This window comes from Alnus glutinosa, chromosome 12 (genome assembly GCF_958979055.1).
Source record: "Alnus glutinosa chromosome 12, dhAlnGlut1.1, whole genome shotgun sequence".
NCBI classification, from domain to species: Eukaryota; Viridiplantae; Streptophyta; class Magnoliopsida; order Fagales; family Betulaceae; genus Alnus; species Alnus glutinosa.
The window spans coordinates 5793422-5812539 of NC_084897.1; the positions used below are offsets into that span (position 1 = coordinate 5793422).

The window sequence follows — 19118 nt, forward strand, 5'->3', positions numbered from 1 at the left end:
TTTTTTTTAGAAAAAAAAATCGTTCTTTTTTCGTTTTTTCTTAATTTGTTTTTTGTTTTTCTTTGATTTTTTTAATTTTGGTTTTTTGAAAATTTGTTTTTAAAAAAATTATTTTTATTTTTATTTTTTAGTTTTAGTTTTCTTTAGAATTTATAAGGACATTTTTGTCTTATTAAAAAAAAATTATGATCATTTTTGTCTTTTTATTGGTATTTAGGGAAACGTTGACATTTTTTGATTGACACAATTGGTAGTTTGAGAGGATTGACAATCGAGTGGTAGTTTGAGGAGATATGTGTACTTTTTCGCTCACTTTTCTCTTTCTAATTGGGTATTTTCTTATATACTATCAGTATACTAAGAGACGCTTTACGCTTTTTTTAATGAGACTGGTTTCTTATAAAATAAAAAAATAAATAAAATAATGAGGATAAGAATGGGCTGGGCCGTGGTGGGCTTGGACTTGAAAAGCTAAACTCGGACTCATGCATCACAAAGCTAAAACCCTCGAATCGGAAAGCCTCCCTTAAACCCCTCTCCGCCTCTCTCAGCGTATGAAGCTCTGCGTTTCTGAGTTCTAGGGCTTTGATTCCGATTCCCGATGGCTTCAGTGGCTCTCAGAAACCCTAACTCCAAGCGTCTCCTCCCTTTCTCCTCCCAAATCTACTGGTGCTGCCGAGGATCCACTCTCTCCTCTCTCTCCGATTCGATCTCTGGAAATGACAGAGTTTCCGCTCACACCTCGTGGTTGAGATCCATGGCCACCTTCACCCGAACGTAAATCCATTTCCCTAGTCATTGATTACATATATGTATATATGTATGTACGCGTCTATGTGGGTGAGTGTGTGCATGTATGTATGAATGTATGTTCAATTTTTCACGGGACTAAGATCGAATAGTGGTAATGGAAAGTTGGAGAAGTCTAGGTGGTGCAAACGGTAATTAAGCAAGGTGGTTAAGTTTTTGAATGTGGTTGACTTTGAGATTTTTGGGGCGCGTTTGGAGGTGTGTAAACAAAGTTCCCATTTCTGAAAAGTAGTTATTAGGTTTTGGTTGCATTAGTGATTTTAATACATTTCTGTTGTTCTTGATTTCATCTAAGTTTCAAAAGATGATCATTTTCTGTTTTGGATTAGCGTTGAAGAAAAGCAAATTTATTTTTGTGATTGTAACTACTTTTTCATAATTTAGGTTGTAGTCTTGACTTAGGCTTGAAATTGGTGTAACCAATTATGTGCATTGGATTCTCCAAAACAGAATCCAAAACATTCTCTGTAAGGAGAATGTTATTTATATATGCAGAGTGTGGATTCCTGTGTTGTTTCCTTCTTAATATATTGGCGGTTTGTTTGATTTTGTTTTGTTTTGCTGACAGGAAACCTCACGTGAATGTGGGAACCATTGGGCATGTCGATCATGGGAAGACTACACTGACTGCAGCTATAACAAAGGTTTGGTTGTTGCCTATTAATTTGGTTGCTTCTGTCTGTGTGTTATATTTTTTTTCCCCATTTTTTATTTGGGTTACTTGGTGTTTTTCCTAGGTGACTAATATGTGGACTACAATAGTGAATTGTGTAGTATGAAATACAAAACGCTAGGCTGACCAAATTTCTGAAATTTTCATTTGATGCTTTTCTAGGTGCTAGCAGAAGAAGGGAAAGCTAAGGCTGTTGCCTTCGATGAAATTGACAAGGCCCCAGAAGAGAAAAAGAGAGGAATTACAATTGCAACGGTTGGATACCATTTTCTTATTTTGTCCATGCATACTTTTAGTGCTACGTCACTCCATCTTGCTTCTTTGGACAAATTCGGATCTTGCTTGTTTAACAAATTCATCTTCTCAAAATATATTTTCAGCTTACCTTTGGAGTAATATTTTACAGGCACATGTGGAGTATGAAACTACTAAACGACACTATGCACATGTAGATTGTCCAGGACATGCAGATTATGTGAAGGTAAGCTGTACAATTTATTTAATTTCGTCAGGAAGGAAGTATGTCAAACCCATTTGAGTTTTCCAGCATTACCATGACCTGAACAATCTATAGGAGTGTTGTAGGAAATAGATAAACCCTTCTTGAAACCAATTCACTTTTGTACGTTATACAGAATCTACATATGCTTAATCTTGTTTAATGAACTTATATATACTTATATGAGTGTTTGGTTTAGACATGTTTAACTTCCCTTTATGACTATGTAAATAAATCGTAAATTGGTTTGGATATGCAGAAGAAATTAGGTGAAAATGAAAAATTAGTTCAATTAGCTTCAAATATGATCTCTCATTATTTTTTACTTGCATCTCTGTGATGGCATTCACTTTGAACGTAGCTAATTAACTTTTTTTACCTTATACACCAAATTCATTTGTTTCTATAGGATTTCTGCAAGTTAGTTGTATCTGAAGTTTAAACAATTGCATATTCTCTTCATCTTTGGCCTCATGCACCTACTCATGATTTGCAGAACATGATTACGGGTGCAGCACAAATGGATGGGGGTATTCTTGTTGTATCTGCCCCTGATGGCCCCATGCCGCAGACCAAGGAACATATTCTGCTTGCGCGTCAGGTGGATATCCTACTATTTGGGCTTGTAAATTTTATCCATCATACTTGTTGTTTGAGCTTTTGGACATGGAGTGAAGTATACAAGGATATTTGAATGCATGTGCGCAGGTTGGTGTGCCATCACTTGTGTGTTTTCTAAATAAAGTTGATGCTATTGATGATCCAGAGTTGTTGGAGCTTGTGGAAATGGAGCTCCGTGGTAGGCCTGGCTTTTTGAGAACTTGTTGTATATATATATGTACTTTCACTTAAATTACTTTCCACTCTACTACAAGTGTTTGACACAGCTTTTGTATCTGGCAGAGCTTCTTAGCTTCTACAAGTTTCCTGGGGATGAGATCCCTATCATTCGAGGTTCAGCTTTGTCTGCTTTACAAGGTACAAATGAAGAGATAGGCAAAAAGGCTATCCTTAAACTAATGGAAGCTGTGGATGAATACATTCCTGACCCTGTACGCCAGCTTGACAAGCCTTTCCTGATGCCTATTGAAGATGTATTCTCAATTCAGGTAAAAGTGCAACCATTCAGCATCAATTGTTAAGCATTCCTTTGGGAAAGGTAAATGCACTTTAGCAAGAAGTAATTTTGTTACTTTACTCATTCTCAATATGCTTATTTGTTTTGTCCCTTTTCTGAATCCTCACGAGGAATGTCTTAAAGCTGTGATGGACTATATGTTTTTCTCAGCATTGATTTTTGAGGTTTATTGATTTCAGTAGATCTATGGAATAGTATAGTGGATGACTAAGGTATTGTTACTAAAATGTCTTCGATTTGCAATTCAACTGTTTTATGACTTGACCCCTTTTTTTACTGAGAAGCTTTTGTTTTTAAAGACTTCTGTTAGTAATGTGTGCTGAGAAATGTAGATGGGTTCTTTTGTTTTTTGCTCCTTGTATTCTTTAGACTCTATGCACAATTTTTTTTTTTTTTTGGGAACTTCGACTTAGCTTTAATTATTTCTGTTCGTTTAAGGGGCGTGGAACAGTTGCCACTGGCCGTGTTGAACAAGGAACCATTAAAGTTGGTGAAGAAGTTGAGATTTTGGGGTTAAGACAGGTAAGTTCGGAATCGTGTTTTTGTTGTCTTATTTCTGTGAAAATTTCTTGGGCATTCCCTTCTCAGTAAATAGCTTATTATTTGTTCTCTATTTTGCTGATGGGGCAGTGTCTCCTTTTAGCTTAGATTGGCTTTGACCTTTGGTGGAAGTTCCTCTTCAGATCTTGTAGTCAAAATCCATACTTGGAATGGCTGGTTCTAATATTGGTGTTCTTTCCCTATTCTATGTAGGGTGCTCCTCTGAAAACTACAGTCACTGGTGTTGAAATGTTCAAGAAAATATTGGATCAGGGGCAAGTAAGTGATTGCTTACACCTTGAACTACTTGCACAGCTGGGATTAAACTAATGGTGGGTTGTTAATGTTAATAGGCTGGTGACAATGTGGGTCTTCTTCTACGTGGTCTAAAGCGGGAAGACATTGAGCGCGGTCAGGTAAGTAGCACATATCAATCTTTAGAAAAATGATTGCTGGACCTGGTAGCATCATGTAGTGCTCATATGTTACTTAAATTAGTTTATTTAGATCTCAAAGTCAACTTTTGCTTATGGTCACCAAAATCTTCGGTGAAATTTCCCAATATATTTTGTGAAACTTTATTTAATTACTTGATTCTGCTTCAATTTTATGCTGTATCCTCTACAGAGCAGTCTCAATGAATTGGCTTTGATTAATATAGATAACAGAAAGTGTATGCTGCATGACAAGATTTTGATTAGTAGTGCCTGTGACAAACATGAAGAATTTAAAAATTGGATGTTAGGCAATTTGTATTGTGAAGATGAGTTTTATAGGAAATTGCTTAACTATATTTTGTAGGTAATTGCCAAGCCCAGTAGTATTAAAACATCCACGAAGTTCGAGGCTGAGATATATGTACTTACAAAGGATGAAGGTGGACGCCATACAGCCTTCTTCTCAAATTACAGGCCTCAATTCTATTTGAGGACTGCAGATATCACTGGGAAAGTAGAATTGCCTGAAAATGTTAAGATGGTTATGCCTGGGGACAACGTGACTGCAGTTTTTGAGTTGATTGCACCTGTTCCACTTGAACCAGGTATGTCTAAACTAATTAACGAAAGGAGTTGCTTGTATGTTGATTTTCTTAGGCATTGTAAAAGATGCACCATAATTTTTACCTTGCTAAAAGTGTTGTGCCTTTAATATTTATTGTATTTCACGGTAAGATGTTTCAGTAAGCTTAATTTTTCGTTACATTTTTTCCGTGTGCATACTGGGGTGTTTTTGAATTAGGCAGGCACTGTAAGTTTTGAACATGTACAACCATGTGAAAAGGTAACCTAATTGAAGACACTGGATTTGCTTGCTTCAGTTGCTTGTATATTACTTTAATTCTAGTCATTGAGTAGACTACTTTTGTCATTTCTTTCATTTGTAAACCTTCCCATTTACAGGCCAGAAATATTTTGTTGTACTCTCCATATAGGTTGTCTTTTAGCCAAATGGTTGTGTTTTTGTTGTATTCATGTTAAGTTTGTGTGTGTGACATGCTTAATGCCTTGGCATGTATGTTACATTTGCCAGTGTATGTGATATTGTAGATGGCAGATATGGGTTACGGACAATCCATTAGCACTTTATTTGACAGCATGCATGCAAAATATGCTTTCTCCGTGGTAAAAAGCTTAGTGTTTTGCTTGACTCAGTTTCTGTATTTTTCTTGTTTCGTTTATGCATAGGATCATGTGTTTTGGTGAAAATCGCCAGTTTATGATTTCCTGATATGGTGTATATTTTGTCCCAGTTCCATAAAACTTGTGGCCTAGTTAAAGAGTCTGAAATACTGGAAATGAGGCCTTATTTATTTCTTCTTTTCCATCTAACAGGGCAAAGATTTGCCTTGAGGGAGGGAGGCAGAACGGTTGGTGCAGGTGTAGTTTCGAAATTAGTGAGCTGAGTTGAAGCTGCTTGATTCTTCAGCTTTTAGTCTATTCGTTTGCTGGAGGGAAACAAAAGACCTGACTGTTGTCACTTGGATTTGGATACACGTCCCATGTGGTTATTACTTTTCATAGTCCGCACTTGATGAAATGTTTGCTCTAGGCATTACAAGAGAGATCTCTAGTGGTATGAAATTGAGTAAATTAAAAGGAAGTTGATCTTCATTGTTGCTTTTTGCAGTGCACAATTGGTCAAAATGATCTTGATCGCTACTGAAACAATTATGTCCATGTTATTAGAAATAATCAGTTAATCGATGTTGTGGACTTATTATGGTGTTGCGGGCATGGGGATCACCAAATTTTTTTTTTCTTTTTTTTTTTGAAGCATTGTTTATGTTTTTGAGTTAATAGGCATGGGATTCTGCCAAACAAAAAGAAAGGCATTAGATTTTTAATGGATTTTGTAATGCCACCACCTTCACTTGAAATGGAGAGGAGTTATTTTATGATAAACATTTTTATTGATGTTGACACCACCTTTCTTGCTAACCTGTTGAATGATGGAATAGGATTGAAATGGAGATGATTCATTTTATGGTAAGAATTTTATTTTGTTGGATCTAACCGTGTATATAATGGCTAATGCCAAGTGGTGAAAATGTGCCCCCTTGCCCCTGCAATTGTAACACCACCTTGAATGATTTGTTTAGTGCCCTCTTGCATTGCTGTCTATGTAAGCTAGTCCAAGTTGATTCAAGAGTAGTATGAAAGTTTTTTCTTTTTATCCCAGCGATTGTGAACCATAGAGATTGGAAAATGGTAATCTCCCTCGGGAATACACTTGGCTGTTTAACGATATTGGCATGCAGGAGGCTGCTACCCAGTGTTTCTTCCATCTCATTTTTAGCTACAATTTAACGAAAGAAAACTTTCGTCCTGTATAAAATTGCCCAAGAGCTGCTGCGCCAGAGAATGTGCATTTTCAGCTAATGGAGTAACATAAACCACCAGGCATTTCAAGCTGCCACTTGGTGGTTGTAATAAAAACACCTATAGCCTGCAAAGCTGATTGCTGCATAGAATTACTATTCCATCATCCTCAAGGAGAGCAGCTGACGGCCACGCGAGTAGGTGGAGTCTGGAAAAGTTTCCACATGGACTATTTTATTGCATTGGATCGGAATCCGCCCACAACAATTGGAGAACAATAGATGTTTAAATTTCTTCAACAATTCTTTTTTATTATTATAATCAGGGTATCCGGGGCTCTGTCCTGACTAGATTTCTAGGACACCATGCAAAGCGCCTTTTCACACGGGTTAGGTAAAGCTCGGGCTTTTGCTCGCAAGCGTGGCCCCAAAAAATTGTTTGCACTCAATAAGATTTAACTTTAGACCCAATGTCTCTTGAGGCACCAAGAACAAGTGACTTACCACTCGAACCAACCCTTTAGGATTTTCTTCATAAAAGTGAATATGACTTTCACCAAATATAGCTTCCGAAGAGGTTTTGCAAGTAGTCAACTCTACAGAGGGTCTTTGAGAGATCCAAAAAGGGTGATGCAGTGGCATTGTTAACTGGATAAAACACATTAGAGCATTAGCAGCATCTTCCCTTTGATTTTTTCTAAATTTAGAAAACCAAACTACTTTTTACTTCCATATTCAAATACGCTCCACAATAACTTCCTTTTATCTTTCCCTATATCATTAAAATATTATTTTTACTTCTTTTTTTTGTATCCATTTCATTTCTTCTCTCTCTCAAGCACAAGAACGGGCTAGAGAGAGAAGGGCTCAAGGCTGGGTGCTATGCAAATCTGGCGATGTGGTGGTGGTGCAAACATGGCGTGGTGGCCAGCATTCATGGGGTGGGCCGCACTTGAAGAGGCAGATCAAGTGTTTGAAAGAGAGTGGAAGTGGAGAAACAAGGGAAGCTAGGGGCTGGAGTTGGTGGCTGTGCCACCATGCGGTGGTCTCCGACCACAGAGGGCATCGATGCAGCTGTCCCGTGCGGTTGTGGGCCTTTGATCGATGGAAGGGTGTTTCAGGCGGTAGGTTTTTGTTGTGTAGTGAGAGTGAAGAAAAATCTTCCCTATGTAAGTTGTTTCTCCTAGTTTATGGATTTGCAATTAGATTATTTGAATACCCTCTTTGTTCTTCTTGTTGGGTAGGATTTTTTGTTAGTTTTTGGTGGCCGATTGAGGGCCGAAAAAGTTGGGAAAAAAAAATTGGTTGTCCTCCTAGTTTGGCCAAGAATGGAGAGGCGAGATGCTGAGTTTCATTTTGTTTCTGGAGGTTCATAACCGAATGGATATGGACAAAACTGGAGGTGGTGTTGATGGGGTTTGTGTTTCGGCGGTTGCAAAAGGGGATGAGGGTTGCTTTTTGAGGACGCTGAAAGATGCATGTATCTACTGCATGTGGCTTTTTGTGAATTTTTTTTTCTAGACTTTTCCTATATATAAGAAATGGAAAAGGCTTTAGGGTATCTATTGCTAGTACTCATAGTGACTTAGTATACTTAACACTGTAGGGGCTTGCCGGTTCTAGGGGAAAAGAAAACACTCAGAAGCCAAAAGACCTAGGATAATTAGGAAGGAAAAAAAAAGAGCTCTTAATTTCACGCACAAAACTGTATAGTATATTTTACAAAAGTTTTGCTCCAGTATTTAACCATGTAACCCTCCTAATCTTAACATTATAACGTATTAGACTATTAGTGACACATCTTTTTACAGGAACAAGCAGACTGGTGATCAGGTCGAATTAGGTTGATGTTAGGTTCATTTCGAGCAAGCCAAATGAGCTTGAGCCTGTCTGAACATCATCCAACTTCGCTATGGCATTTACAATTACAGTCACCACCCTGTTAAAATGTTTCTCCAAACCATGAAATTGTAGTCCTTCTCTTGGAAGCTCATGCAAACTTCAACACTGCTACAGCCATCAAAGCTGCAGCTCTAAAGTAAACCTCATTCACGCTCTTATCCACTCTCTTCACCATCTCCTCTTCCTTCAAACCCTGCTTCCCAGCATTCTTGTTGATATAGACGACGGTGTCTCTCAGTTTATTCACTGCCCATGAGAGCCAAACCAGCCCGAACCCTACTCCGGTGCTAGACAGTCGAGAAGCACAGAACGGTACTCTCCCGCAAGCCAATTTGCTGACAACAGAGAAAAGTACGGCAAGGCCAGTCCCAGCAATTCCAGCAGAAAATTGGGTCAGGAGCTCAGGAAGCTCTGGGCCAGATTTCTTTAGAGAAAGGATTGCTCCTTTTCGATGGCCCCTCTTGTTAACCATTAATGATAGAAGGCTCTCACATGCATGGAAATAGTTCTTCTTGTACATATCCCTCTCTCCGCCTGCTTTCCTACTATTCTTCTTCTTTGGTGATGGCTTGACCTTTATTTTCCCAGGACTGTTACGAATGTGACATACAGCATACAACAAAATGAAAATGTTAACATTTAAGCAAGGAACAGCTGGAAGAAAGTTCATGTTTGTGTGCTCATCAACAAATTCAATTACAACTGAAAATTTACTTTTGGGAGAAACACAATATTTGACTAGAAAATAAAGCAATGAATGCATCCATGCATAAAATATGAAGCACCAGTATCAGGTATGCAAACCACTGATGCCCACCCCTCTACATGAGCAGCATGTCAAGATTAAGAGAACCAGAGCCCTAGACATAGGAAACCCTCCCCTGCTAGATGACAAGCAGACTCATACCAGTTAAATCGGATGATTTCAGTAGGTTAATTTCAATTACACTCTTCTAATGGTTAAAAACAATAATATTAGAAAACAAAATAGAAAAATCGTTCCAAAAGAGAGTATTCAAATAAGATGAAAATCTCAACCAATGGAAATGTTGATTAGGAAGTCCATTCTAATTCAAGGGAACAGTCATATATGAAGGCCCTAGTCCTGTTCATATTGCTAATGTAGTGGTCACTGAACCGTGCTTAATAGAGGCCACAAGATCAGATTCAGGACATAGTTTGTTCGATTTATTATTTCCAACAAGTATTCTAAACTCAACAAAATCTTGAATCCCAATTACTAAGGGTCCACGCAGATCTTTTTTTCACTGTTGAATTTAGCTTCTTACCGCCTTATCGAAGGAATATTTTCATATCAAAAGGCCATCGTGGCATTTATCACCACCACCATCCATAGTCTTTTTTAGTGATGTTGAATTTAGCTTATTTTGCCACTTACATTAAAGGTATTTTTGTATCGAAGGCAATCATGATATTTCTCCCCACCACCATCACAGTATTGGCTTAGCCGCCTTCTTGTCATTGAACTTTCAACTTTAAACAAAACATTCTTCTTTATTATAACCACTTTTGTGGGTATATCTGTGAGACAGATTTAGCTAATTGATTTAGGACTTTGCTTTATTTTATCCATAAGAGATCAATGAAAACAACATTTTGCTGTTCTAGAAAAAAATAAAAGATTTTGACTTTTCAAGCTATATATTGTTCTTAAAACACACTTGGGAACACAGAGAACAATCCATTTTATTAATGGCAAACTTGTATATTTTTCGGCCTTCTATCATTCAAATATAATCAGCCAATTGTTGCCCTAAGATTCACATATCTTCCCAATAGTGCCACAGCTCCCTCCGAACTGGATGTTCTCCGCTTCAAAAAGCTGGAACTCATCAAAGAGTTGGAGTAGGGATTGAGATATTGGACTCGATGAAGCATACATATTGCACGGTGAAGGAGTGCGCAATGAAGTAGAAGCTGCACAACCCCAACAAGCACAGCAAATGCTTTCAAGGCAGTGAAAAGGGTTTGGAGAGGCAGAAAGTGGGGAATTCAGAGGTTGGGGAAGAATGAGTCAGTATGGTGGAGTTGAGTCGAGCTGGACGTGATGCTATGGGATGCCCAGGTGGCGGATAAGTTGTTAAAGGTGAAAATTAGGAACGATTAGGGGAGGCGTGGAACTCTGTAATATTCAAAGTTGAACTCAACCACTGCCAACTGAGTTATATAAGCAAACATCAAATTATCATAAGTAACTTGAATGAACTTTTGGATTGGGGAGCTAAGTTTGACAAGTAATTTTGGTCCTTTACAAAATCTTTTTGGTGGTCAAAGCAAGCATGAATTTCAATTGAAGCATTGTTCTTATTATAAAAATTAGTTAAGAATAGCATTAATGCGATTAGAATTTAAACATGGTTCTTTTCGCTGAATTTTTTTTTTTTAGATTGTTATGCCAATTCTGCAGCTTACCAAGTGAATAGGCTCTGGTGAGTTTGAATATTTCTGTCATAACCAATTTATGGAGATCTCCTCCTTCAAACCCTACCTCTCTCCCCTTGGTTCTATGTTTTAAGGAAGTGAGCATAAACACTCTTGGACTATAGGGAAACTGTTTAGCGCAAAATGCTTGGTATTTTTTAGTAATCATTGTTTTAAATGCTCTCTCTAATTGTCACTAACCAAACAAGTTTTCAGTGTTTTATTTTCTGAAAACAGCTTTTGAGTTCTTTCCAAACACATATTTTGGCATCGAAAACAACAGGAAACAGTTTATTGTTCTCATTCTTGAAAACATGCTTTTGAGAACATTTTTTAGAAAATAGATCCAATCAGGCCCAAGAAACTAGATCCAATCTGGAAAGTTAAAGTACCTATGCGAGTGAGTTTTTTTTTTTTCCTGTGTGGACGGCAGCTCTTGATAAGATTCTGACCTTGGATAATCTGTGAAAGAGAGGAGTAATAGCGGCTGGATGGTGTTGCATGCATAAGAGGAGTGAAGAATCTATAGATCATCTTTTTCTTCGCTGCAAAGTGGCACAGAATTTATGGAGCGCGCTTCTTACTCTTTTCGATGTTACATGGGCTATGTCTAAAAGGGTGATAGATCTGTTAGCGTATTGGAGAGGTCAGGTGGGTACTCGTTCAATACTAATTGTGTGGAGAATAGCCCCATTGTGCTTAATGTGGACCATATAGAGAGAGCGGAATGCAAGATGTTTTGAAAATCATGAATAGTCGAAGGATGAACTCAAGAACAATTTGGTCAAATCCCTTTTTAATTGGACAAGGGCTTCTAATATTTCTTCGTTTACTAACTTCTCTCTTTTTGTGTAGTTTTGTTCGGTTTTTCGCCTTTAGTGGGGCCTTATCTTTGTATACATCATGTGTACTAAGGTTGCACTTCTCTGCGCTTTTCAATGAAATGAATTATTTATTAAAGAAAAAGAAAAAAAACTAAATCATTGGCATATACCTCTTCAAAGGGGCAAGAGTTGTTGCTTGAAACTTCAAAGAAGACCCATAAACATTGGCCACAGCTTCATTGCTGTCCAGCCTGTATAATATAATGACTAATCAGCTCTTTAAGAAAAACAATGATGATAAGAAATGGTTGAAATATAAATAAAAATTCAAAATCATAAAGGAAATCCATTGCTGTCAACTTCAATGCAACATCTTAAATTCATTCAACAGTATCAGTTTTAGCAAGGAGTTCGAACAACATATAATTCAGTAAAACAAGTAATCTAGAACTTGTATACTTCTACGTACTAGAATATGTGATAGTTCAGAACTTATAGGGGAAAGTGGCAACAAAAATAAGTACCGGTCAATTCTGACTTCACACTCCACATCAGTGAACAATGTTGCAGACTAGAATGGGTTCAAGCATGACACAATTCATGCTGATATTTTCATCATTGCTGCTGCTCATTGTACTCAAAAATATAAAATGTTCCTCGTTGTTAGGGAGAGAAAACACCAAGAGGGTTCAACAAGAGTAAGTTAATATACATTTTTTTATGCTGATATTTTCATCATTGCTGCTGCTCATTGTACTCAAAAATATAAAATGTTCCTCGTTGTTAGGGAGAGAAAACACCAAGAGGGTTCAACAAGAGTAAGTTAATATACATTTTTTTTTTTTTATGCAAGTTAATATACATATTAGGACACCACTTCTAGCCCAAAACCTAAGCTAATGGGCTTGGATCCATTTTTTTTTTTTTTTGATAAGTATGGGCTTGGATCCACTTAAGTATATTAACAACTCACTTTCTTTATACTTTACCATTATGGGACACAAACCTCACAAGTGCACTCACAACACTCATCATACTAAATTCACCAACTTATTGGTTTGAATTGACTTGAGATGAGTCAATGGTTAGCAAGAGTAAAGAGTAAGCCCAAAGTTCCATAGATAATACAAACTTGACCCTCTAATCAAGGTGCCTATAGGCAAGCAAAAATGGGGTAGAGTCAAAAACTTTATACCCAATGACATTAAATAGACAGTACCAAGAAAGTCAAGCTAAGTGGTGAGGTATTTTAAATAGATTTTGATAAATGTCATTATATGAGGTCTTTCGAATCAAGAGGTGCTCATCAGATTTGAGAAACCAAATTAATTAGTTAAAACCATAGGCTAAGCTAACTGAAAATAGCCATTAGATCAAGTAAAATGTCAAAGAACACTCGCACAAAATGAATTTTGATACCTTAAAAAACAAGAAAATGGATAGAAGGAACAAGACAACTCTCCACAAAAATGTAAACATAAACTCCGGATGCAGATGAATTATACGTGTAAAATCAACTTGCATATAATTCTGGTTGAAATCAAAACAGGTCCAGGCACCCATACCTACTATAATGTGGGACCAACATGGACTGCTTTCTCCACGTAAGTGAGTTTCTTGATAAGTAAAACTCAGCAACAACTGAAAGCAGATCTTTCACCTCCACCCCAGTACCTGTGAATAAGACCTGACCATCAGGGTGAACCGTAACTTTTGAACTACGGGCCAAATCTCCCACAAAGTCCAGGAGAGGCTTCTGGGCATAAAGTCTGCCACTTGGGTAAAAAAGAGAAGGAGCAAACGGCTGTTGATACACATCAGTTGTCAATGCTTGAAGCCCCATCAAGTCAGATAGCAAAGACATATCTAGTTCGCTTCTCTCTCCTTCACTTGGTCCTGACCTAAGGAAATTCAAGATTTTTTCCTGTTTTGTGCATTGCTCAACAATGCCAAAGCTAAACAGTATTGAGTCTGGGTTATCATCTGCATTCAAAAAATTGAGGCAAATAAGATTTCTTCAGCACAGAAAAAATATGGAGAGAAGCACAAAGTAATTAGCAGTGTGAATCATCCTGCACGTCATCCTACCAAGAGAAACAAAGTGCTAAAAATCCATGTCGCCAGCTATACCCCACCTCCAATCATCCTTTCTTTCAGCCTTTTATCCATTGCCATACCATTATAATGGAAATCATTTGACAATTCAGACCCACCTTTTGATTATTCCTTATTTATTTACTTTTTTATTTTTAATCACTGGAGTTATTGCCTTGATCTGGTTGTGCTTCTCACACATTCACAGAACACGCATTTAAGCACAGACCAAAAAACACAAACATAGACACACTCCATATACAAGAGCTCAATATTCTACTCAATATGGCCAAGGAAAAAATAATTTAAGAAAAAAAAAAAATTAGATGTCATCAAAAGCATAGGGTACATTTATAAACAACTAAATCTCAAGGGTTGCATTTGACAGGGTTTCTTACAATAGGAAGTCCTTCATGAGGTGTGAGATTTCAAAAAGGGCTTCCTAAAAAGGCAGTTAGTCCAGTATAAAATAGAAAAAGGCGTTTATTGAATGCTACCCATGTTGAATTTTTTTTTTTTTCAGGTGTCATTGGCAGCATATGTTTTTTGGTTTTCCAAAAGTAGCATTTACCTAATTAAAGTTCTGAAATTCTTGCCTATCTCTTTTTATAGTTCCCATTTTTGTTGCATACATTTATGATTCGCCCAATCCTTCTTCTATGACTGAGCAACAGAGCTCTACCTAAGATTCAGAGACCACCTTGGCCACCATCACCATCCTCATTGAGCAAGGCAAACAGCTATGATAGTTCCAGCCACTTTGATTAATTTTTGCATCGCCACAACATGATTGATGAACACCATAACCACCTCTTTACCAAATATGAAATTAACACTCAATGCAACCGACACCATTAACCCTCCAAAACTGGCACAATCTTTTTTTGATAAGTAATAAACTGGTCTTATTAAAAGCATAAGGCGCCCCTCCAAAATTGGCACAATCAAAAGCATGATGATGGAATATTCAGCTGTGACTGTCTAAATCCAACAAAACACATTCACTGCAATGTAAACTAGCAAGAAAGAGGGGTTCTTGATAAGAAGATGAAGAAAATGATGAAAACATGTGGATATCAAAGACATAATAATAAAACCAAAAATAAGATGGGAATAACAGAAAAGGGAATGATTGCAAACTAGGTCTGCTTTAAAGGATAAATTGAAACTAGTATCACTCCACAGCTTCATGTGAATGGTCACACAGTTCACTGAAAAATTTGTTCATTGTTTCTCTCAGACGAAATTTTGAAAGATAGCCTTCCTTCAATATTCCATGGAAAGAGGTCCACCAAACATTTTTTTTTACATCCTACAACTAAAAAATGAGATGAAGTGTCAAAAATAAATCAACAGCTACACAAAGCACGATTTACTAATTTCATTCATATATCTTCAGACCTCCCTTTAATAAATGAAGAGTAATAATGACCTCAATCACTAAAGGGAAATGATGTTCAAACAACTATAGCATCCAAAGAATGATTAGCAAACCTTGCACGTCAATGAGCACAGGCTTTTTAACTGTCGAGTCAAACTGGACAAACTGATTAGACTCGGACAACCCACTTATGGGTTTCCATGGCTCCTCATACTGATGTGGCCTCAAAGTAAGTGATCTTGAACTTATTATCTCATGTCTAGCTCCAGAACTTGGCAAAAGATGTTGAGGATTCTGCGTTAAACAATATTTAAAAGAAATCAGTTTTCAAAGGAAACAACTAATTATGGGACACGCCATAATATCGAACCAGGCAGTGAAAAGCAAACTCATCAATGCAATCAAGCAAACTACTGAATTGTGCAACAATAAAACGAGGAACTAGATAATCAAATTTTTATCAATATCCTAAGATGTAGCAATCCGATTGCAATAACAAGCAAAACATAACTAACAGTTATAAAACCTTTGAAAGCTATACTAGAGGCTATTAAATTAAGATAGAAAAACACATAGAAGGCCAATGACACAAAACTAATGTCCTGTTGAAAGTGTTTTAGATGATTTCACCAACTGAAAACATGAAAGTCAAAATGAACACAAAAAAGTAACAAGGCAGAATAGCAATCTAATTAGAAATCAAGATCTCAAACTAGATATGAAAACCTACCAGAAAAAAGGGCCCAAATTTAGAGTTACAACCAAATGATAGAGCCAGGCATTAAACAATAGGAAACTCGATTTCAAGAACAGCATAATTCAGTAGCACAGTTCACATAAGAAAAGGAAAAAAGCTCAGTCTTCATGTTAGCACTAAATAAGTGAATTACATACGAAATAGGGTTCTTAAATCATCAAACCAGCTAATAATCATCTCAATTGTCATTTGACCATATGAATTGACAGTTCAACACAAGCTAGTACATAATTAAGCCCTAAGAAAGTAACTGATTATCCAATTGCGTTAAAACAAGGAAACAATAAATGAACTTGAATCTATACCTAATTCACTAAAACCTGAACTTAAACAAAATTAGAATTATGATTGGAAATGCATCATCAAAACCTTTACACAAAGAAATAAAATTCAAATTATAAGCAAGCATGTTGACCTGTAATTTTTCTCAAGTATGTGAATGCCAATCAGCAATTCTAAAAAAATAATGGAAAACCTAATCAGACTCCCATCAAACCCAGCAGAACTATCGCATAGATCTACAACCTAAACACTAAAAGATGTGAACCTAATAAAACCCACATGTAATATAAGGTCAAAAACCAAGCTGGATTAGCACATACATGAAACGAAACAAACTATCATTAAAACATGAATCCCAAGAGAACCCACTAAAAATTAAAACGTATTTCCACAACCCAGATCACCAAACCCATTAAAATCAAACAATAAGCATGCTGATCAGCCAATTCCTAACACAAGCACAATAAAACAAGTATCAAATAGTTAACATGGCGGCAACCCAGACAAGCAAACCCGACAAAATCAAATAATTAAATTAGAATGGACTTGTGCCTTACCTTGAGGGCTCTACTATGCTCTTGGTGCAAAACAAGCCCGGGAGTGTACCCATGAGAAGCCATCAAACAAAGCTCAACCACCATGCCTAAGAGAGAAACCCAGTTCAAAAAACAAGTTCCACGAAAGAATCTCTCTCTTTTTGTGCCTTTGTTACACCACCATAAACTTATCCATCAAAATCCAAAGACACAATTTGGTCTTTTTGGTAGCACCTAACATTAACCCAAAAAAAAAAAAGGAGAAGAATTTTTGTGCCCCAAGTATTTGATCTAGAATCTTCTGAATAGGATCTGTGGTCTGCACGGCCTTGAGATAATCAAGGCTGTACAGTTGTAACGCCCAAGTGGACAAAAAGTTGTCTTTTGTTACTTCTTGGACTTAAGTGGGCATTGGGTTCTTTTTTCTTGGCTCTCCTTGCTGTATCACATATTCCTTGCTGTCTGCCTGTCTGCCTTGTGTTGACCGTCGGATAAGATCAAGATTGTGGGCAACCATGAATAGTCGTTTACTGCTATTACTGATGGGATTATTTTTTTTTGTTTGGAGACTGATGGAAGAAGATAGCATTTGATTCGTGTTCACTTAAATAGTCGATGAAAAAATAATAAAAAATAACTTTCAACTGTGACAAGTGTCTTTATGGGTAAGGAGTATATATATATATATATATTTACAGAAATGATGGAACTCCTTCTAACGACCTTCTCGTATCTTTATGAAGAATAATTTTATTAATATCCATCAAAAAATAATATGGTTTTTAAAATCATCATTTGATCATCACACGTTCAATGATGATTTTAAAAGCCTTCTCATTTTTTTATGGACACTTAATGTACTAATAGAATTACTCATTTCTGGATGATGTGAATTTAATAAAAAAAAAATTCAAAAGAAAGTAATTCTACATGTACATTAAATGTTCATCAAAAAATGTGATGGCTTTTAAAATCATCATTTGATCAATCACACGCCCAATGGTGATTTTAAAATGTGTCATTTTTGTATGGACACTTAATGTACAAGTAGAATTGCTCCTCAAAATGTGACATATTTTTAAAGGAAAAAATTAAATCCACATAATCCAAAAGAGTAATTCCAATAGTGCATTAAGTGTCCATCAAGTGTCCATAAAAAAAATGAGGTGGCTTTTAAAATTACCATTTGATCAATCACATGTCCAATAGTGATTTTAAATGCCACCTTATTTTTTTATGGACACTTGATGAACACTTAATGTACATGTAGAATTACTCCATCCAGAAGTACACTAGAATAACGCTAAAAGGATCTATAGCATTTCTTTTATTTTTATTTTTAATAGTTTAAAATGAAAAGTACACATATGCCCTTCAAATTAACATTCAATTGTCAATGTCGAACAGAAATTTCCTACAAATTTACAAACCATATCTAACATTGATATGTATTTCTTGGCATGTGAGAAACACATGTTTTAATAGCATGTACTTCTCACATGCTTAAAGAACACGTCACTCTTATTTATAAATTGTAAAAAATTTATTACAAACCGGTTTGCAGGAAATTTATGTACGTCAATGTCCTCCAAATTATCAAAAAATGTTAATGTCTCTCCTAAGACTAACAAAATGACAAAAATAACCCTTTTTTTTTTGTTTCAATAAGACAAAAATGTCTTTATAAATTCTAAAAAAACAAATTTAAAAAAAAAATAAAGAAAAACGAAAAACAAATTTTTTAAAAAAAAAGGAAAAAAATGATTTTTTTTTTAAATGGAAAAATAACAGAAAATTATTATTTTTTTTTAAAAAAAAAAAAACCTAGTTTTTTTTTTTTTTTTTTTTTTTGTATAACTTTTTGTTATTTTAGATTTTTTTGAATAATTTTTTGAGTTTTAAAATAATTTTATAAAAGGTATTTTTGTCATTAGGAAGGACATTGATACAATTGTAATTTGGGGAGAAATTGATAATGAGTTGATAGTTTGAAGGAGCTATATATGTTTTTCCTTAGTTTAAAATATCCATGTCACTTTTAGAAATCAATTTATGTGAAGTTGGTAGTAAAAAAGAAAAAAGAAAAAAAAAAAGAAAAAAAAAAAAAGGAAGGTTCAATTGCCAAATGCCAAATGCCAATAGGTGGTTTCGGGGCAAGGCTTACAAATTGCGAAATCATTTAAAAAATAGTAAGGAGTCATTTAATAATTAGATTTTTTTTTTTTTATAAAAAATAAAAATTTCAGGCTTATAAATTTCCAAATCATTTAAATGACATTAACTTAATTCTAATGGCAAACTTAAAGGTTAACGTTAGAATAATTGAAAATAAAACAGCCAAAAATAAATAAAAAAAAAAATGTAACTCTTGAGCATCTTATCAAAATTATGGGCATCTGGATCAATCCAGAAACCAATATTA

At 35.9% G+C, this 19118-nt stretch overlaps 2 protein-coding genes across 2 annotated transcripts; one reads left to right on the top strand and one right to left on the bottom strand.

The window, feature by feature from the left end:
- Window positions 1-488: 488 nt before the first annotated feature.
- LOC133852115 (elongation factor Tu, mitochondrial) lies at window positions 489-6085 on the top strand. Its single transcript, XM_062288792.1, has 12 exons — window positions 489-777; window positions 1379-1454; window positions 1646-1738; window positions 1890-1964; window positions 2479-2583; window positions 2691-2781; window positions 2886-3091; window positions 3559-3642; window positions 3874-3939; window positions 4014-4076; window positions 4462-4702; window positions 5493-6085. The coding sequence occupies exons 1-12, from the start codon at window positions 602-604 to the stop codon at window positions 5561-5563; spliced, it is 1347 nt and encodes a 448-aa protein (XP_062144776.1). The 5' UTR covers window positions 489-601; the 3' UTR covers window positions 5564-6085.
- A 2065-nt stretch (window positions 6086-8150) lies between these two features.
- On the bottom strand, window positions 8151-17068 carry LOC133851189 (uncharacterized). Its single transcript, XM_062287518.1, has 5 exons — window positions 16718-17068; window positions 15235-15415; window positions 13212-13629; window positions 11817-11897; window positions 8151-8970 (listed from the first exon to the last, which is right to left on the bottom strand). The coding sequence occupies exons 1-5, from the start codon at window positions 16799-16801 to the stop codon at window positions 8469-8471; spliced, it is 1266 nt and encodes a 421-aa protein (XP_062143502.1). The 5' UTR covers window positions 16802-17068; the 3' UTR covers window positions 8151-8468.
- Between the last annotated feature and the right edge of the window lie 2050 nt (window positions 17069-19118).

Bases quoted from the DNA above. Each gene is read 5' to 3' on its own strand.
- LOC133852115 (XM_062288792.1), top strand. From the start codon at position 602: ATGGCTTCAGTGGCTCTCAGAAACCCTAACTCCAAGCGTCTCCTCCCT. The intron at 1,455-1,645 runs GTTTGGTTGTTG...ATGCTTTTCTAG, and splicing joins TGACTGCAGCTATAACAAAG to GTGCTAGCAGAAGAAGGGAA. The intron at 4,703-5,492 runs GTATGTCTAAAC...TCCATCTAACAG, and splicing joins ACCTGTTCCACTTGAACCAG to GGCAAAGATTTGCCTTGAGG.
- LOC133851189 (XM_062287518.1), bottom strand. From the start codon at position 16,801: ATGGTGGTTGAGCTTTGTTTGATGGCTTCTCATGGGTACACTCCCGGG. The intron at 13,630-15,234 runs GTTTGCTAATCA...TTTTGAATGCAG, and splicing joins TGTGCTCATTGACGTGCAAG to ATGATAACCCAGACTCAATA. The intron at 8,971-11,816 runs GTATATGCCAAT...CATTCGTAACAG, and splicing joins ACTCTTGCCCCTTTGAAGAG to TCCTGGGAAAATAAAGGTCA.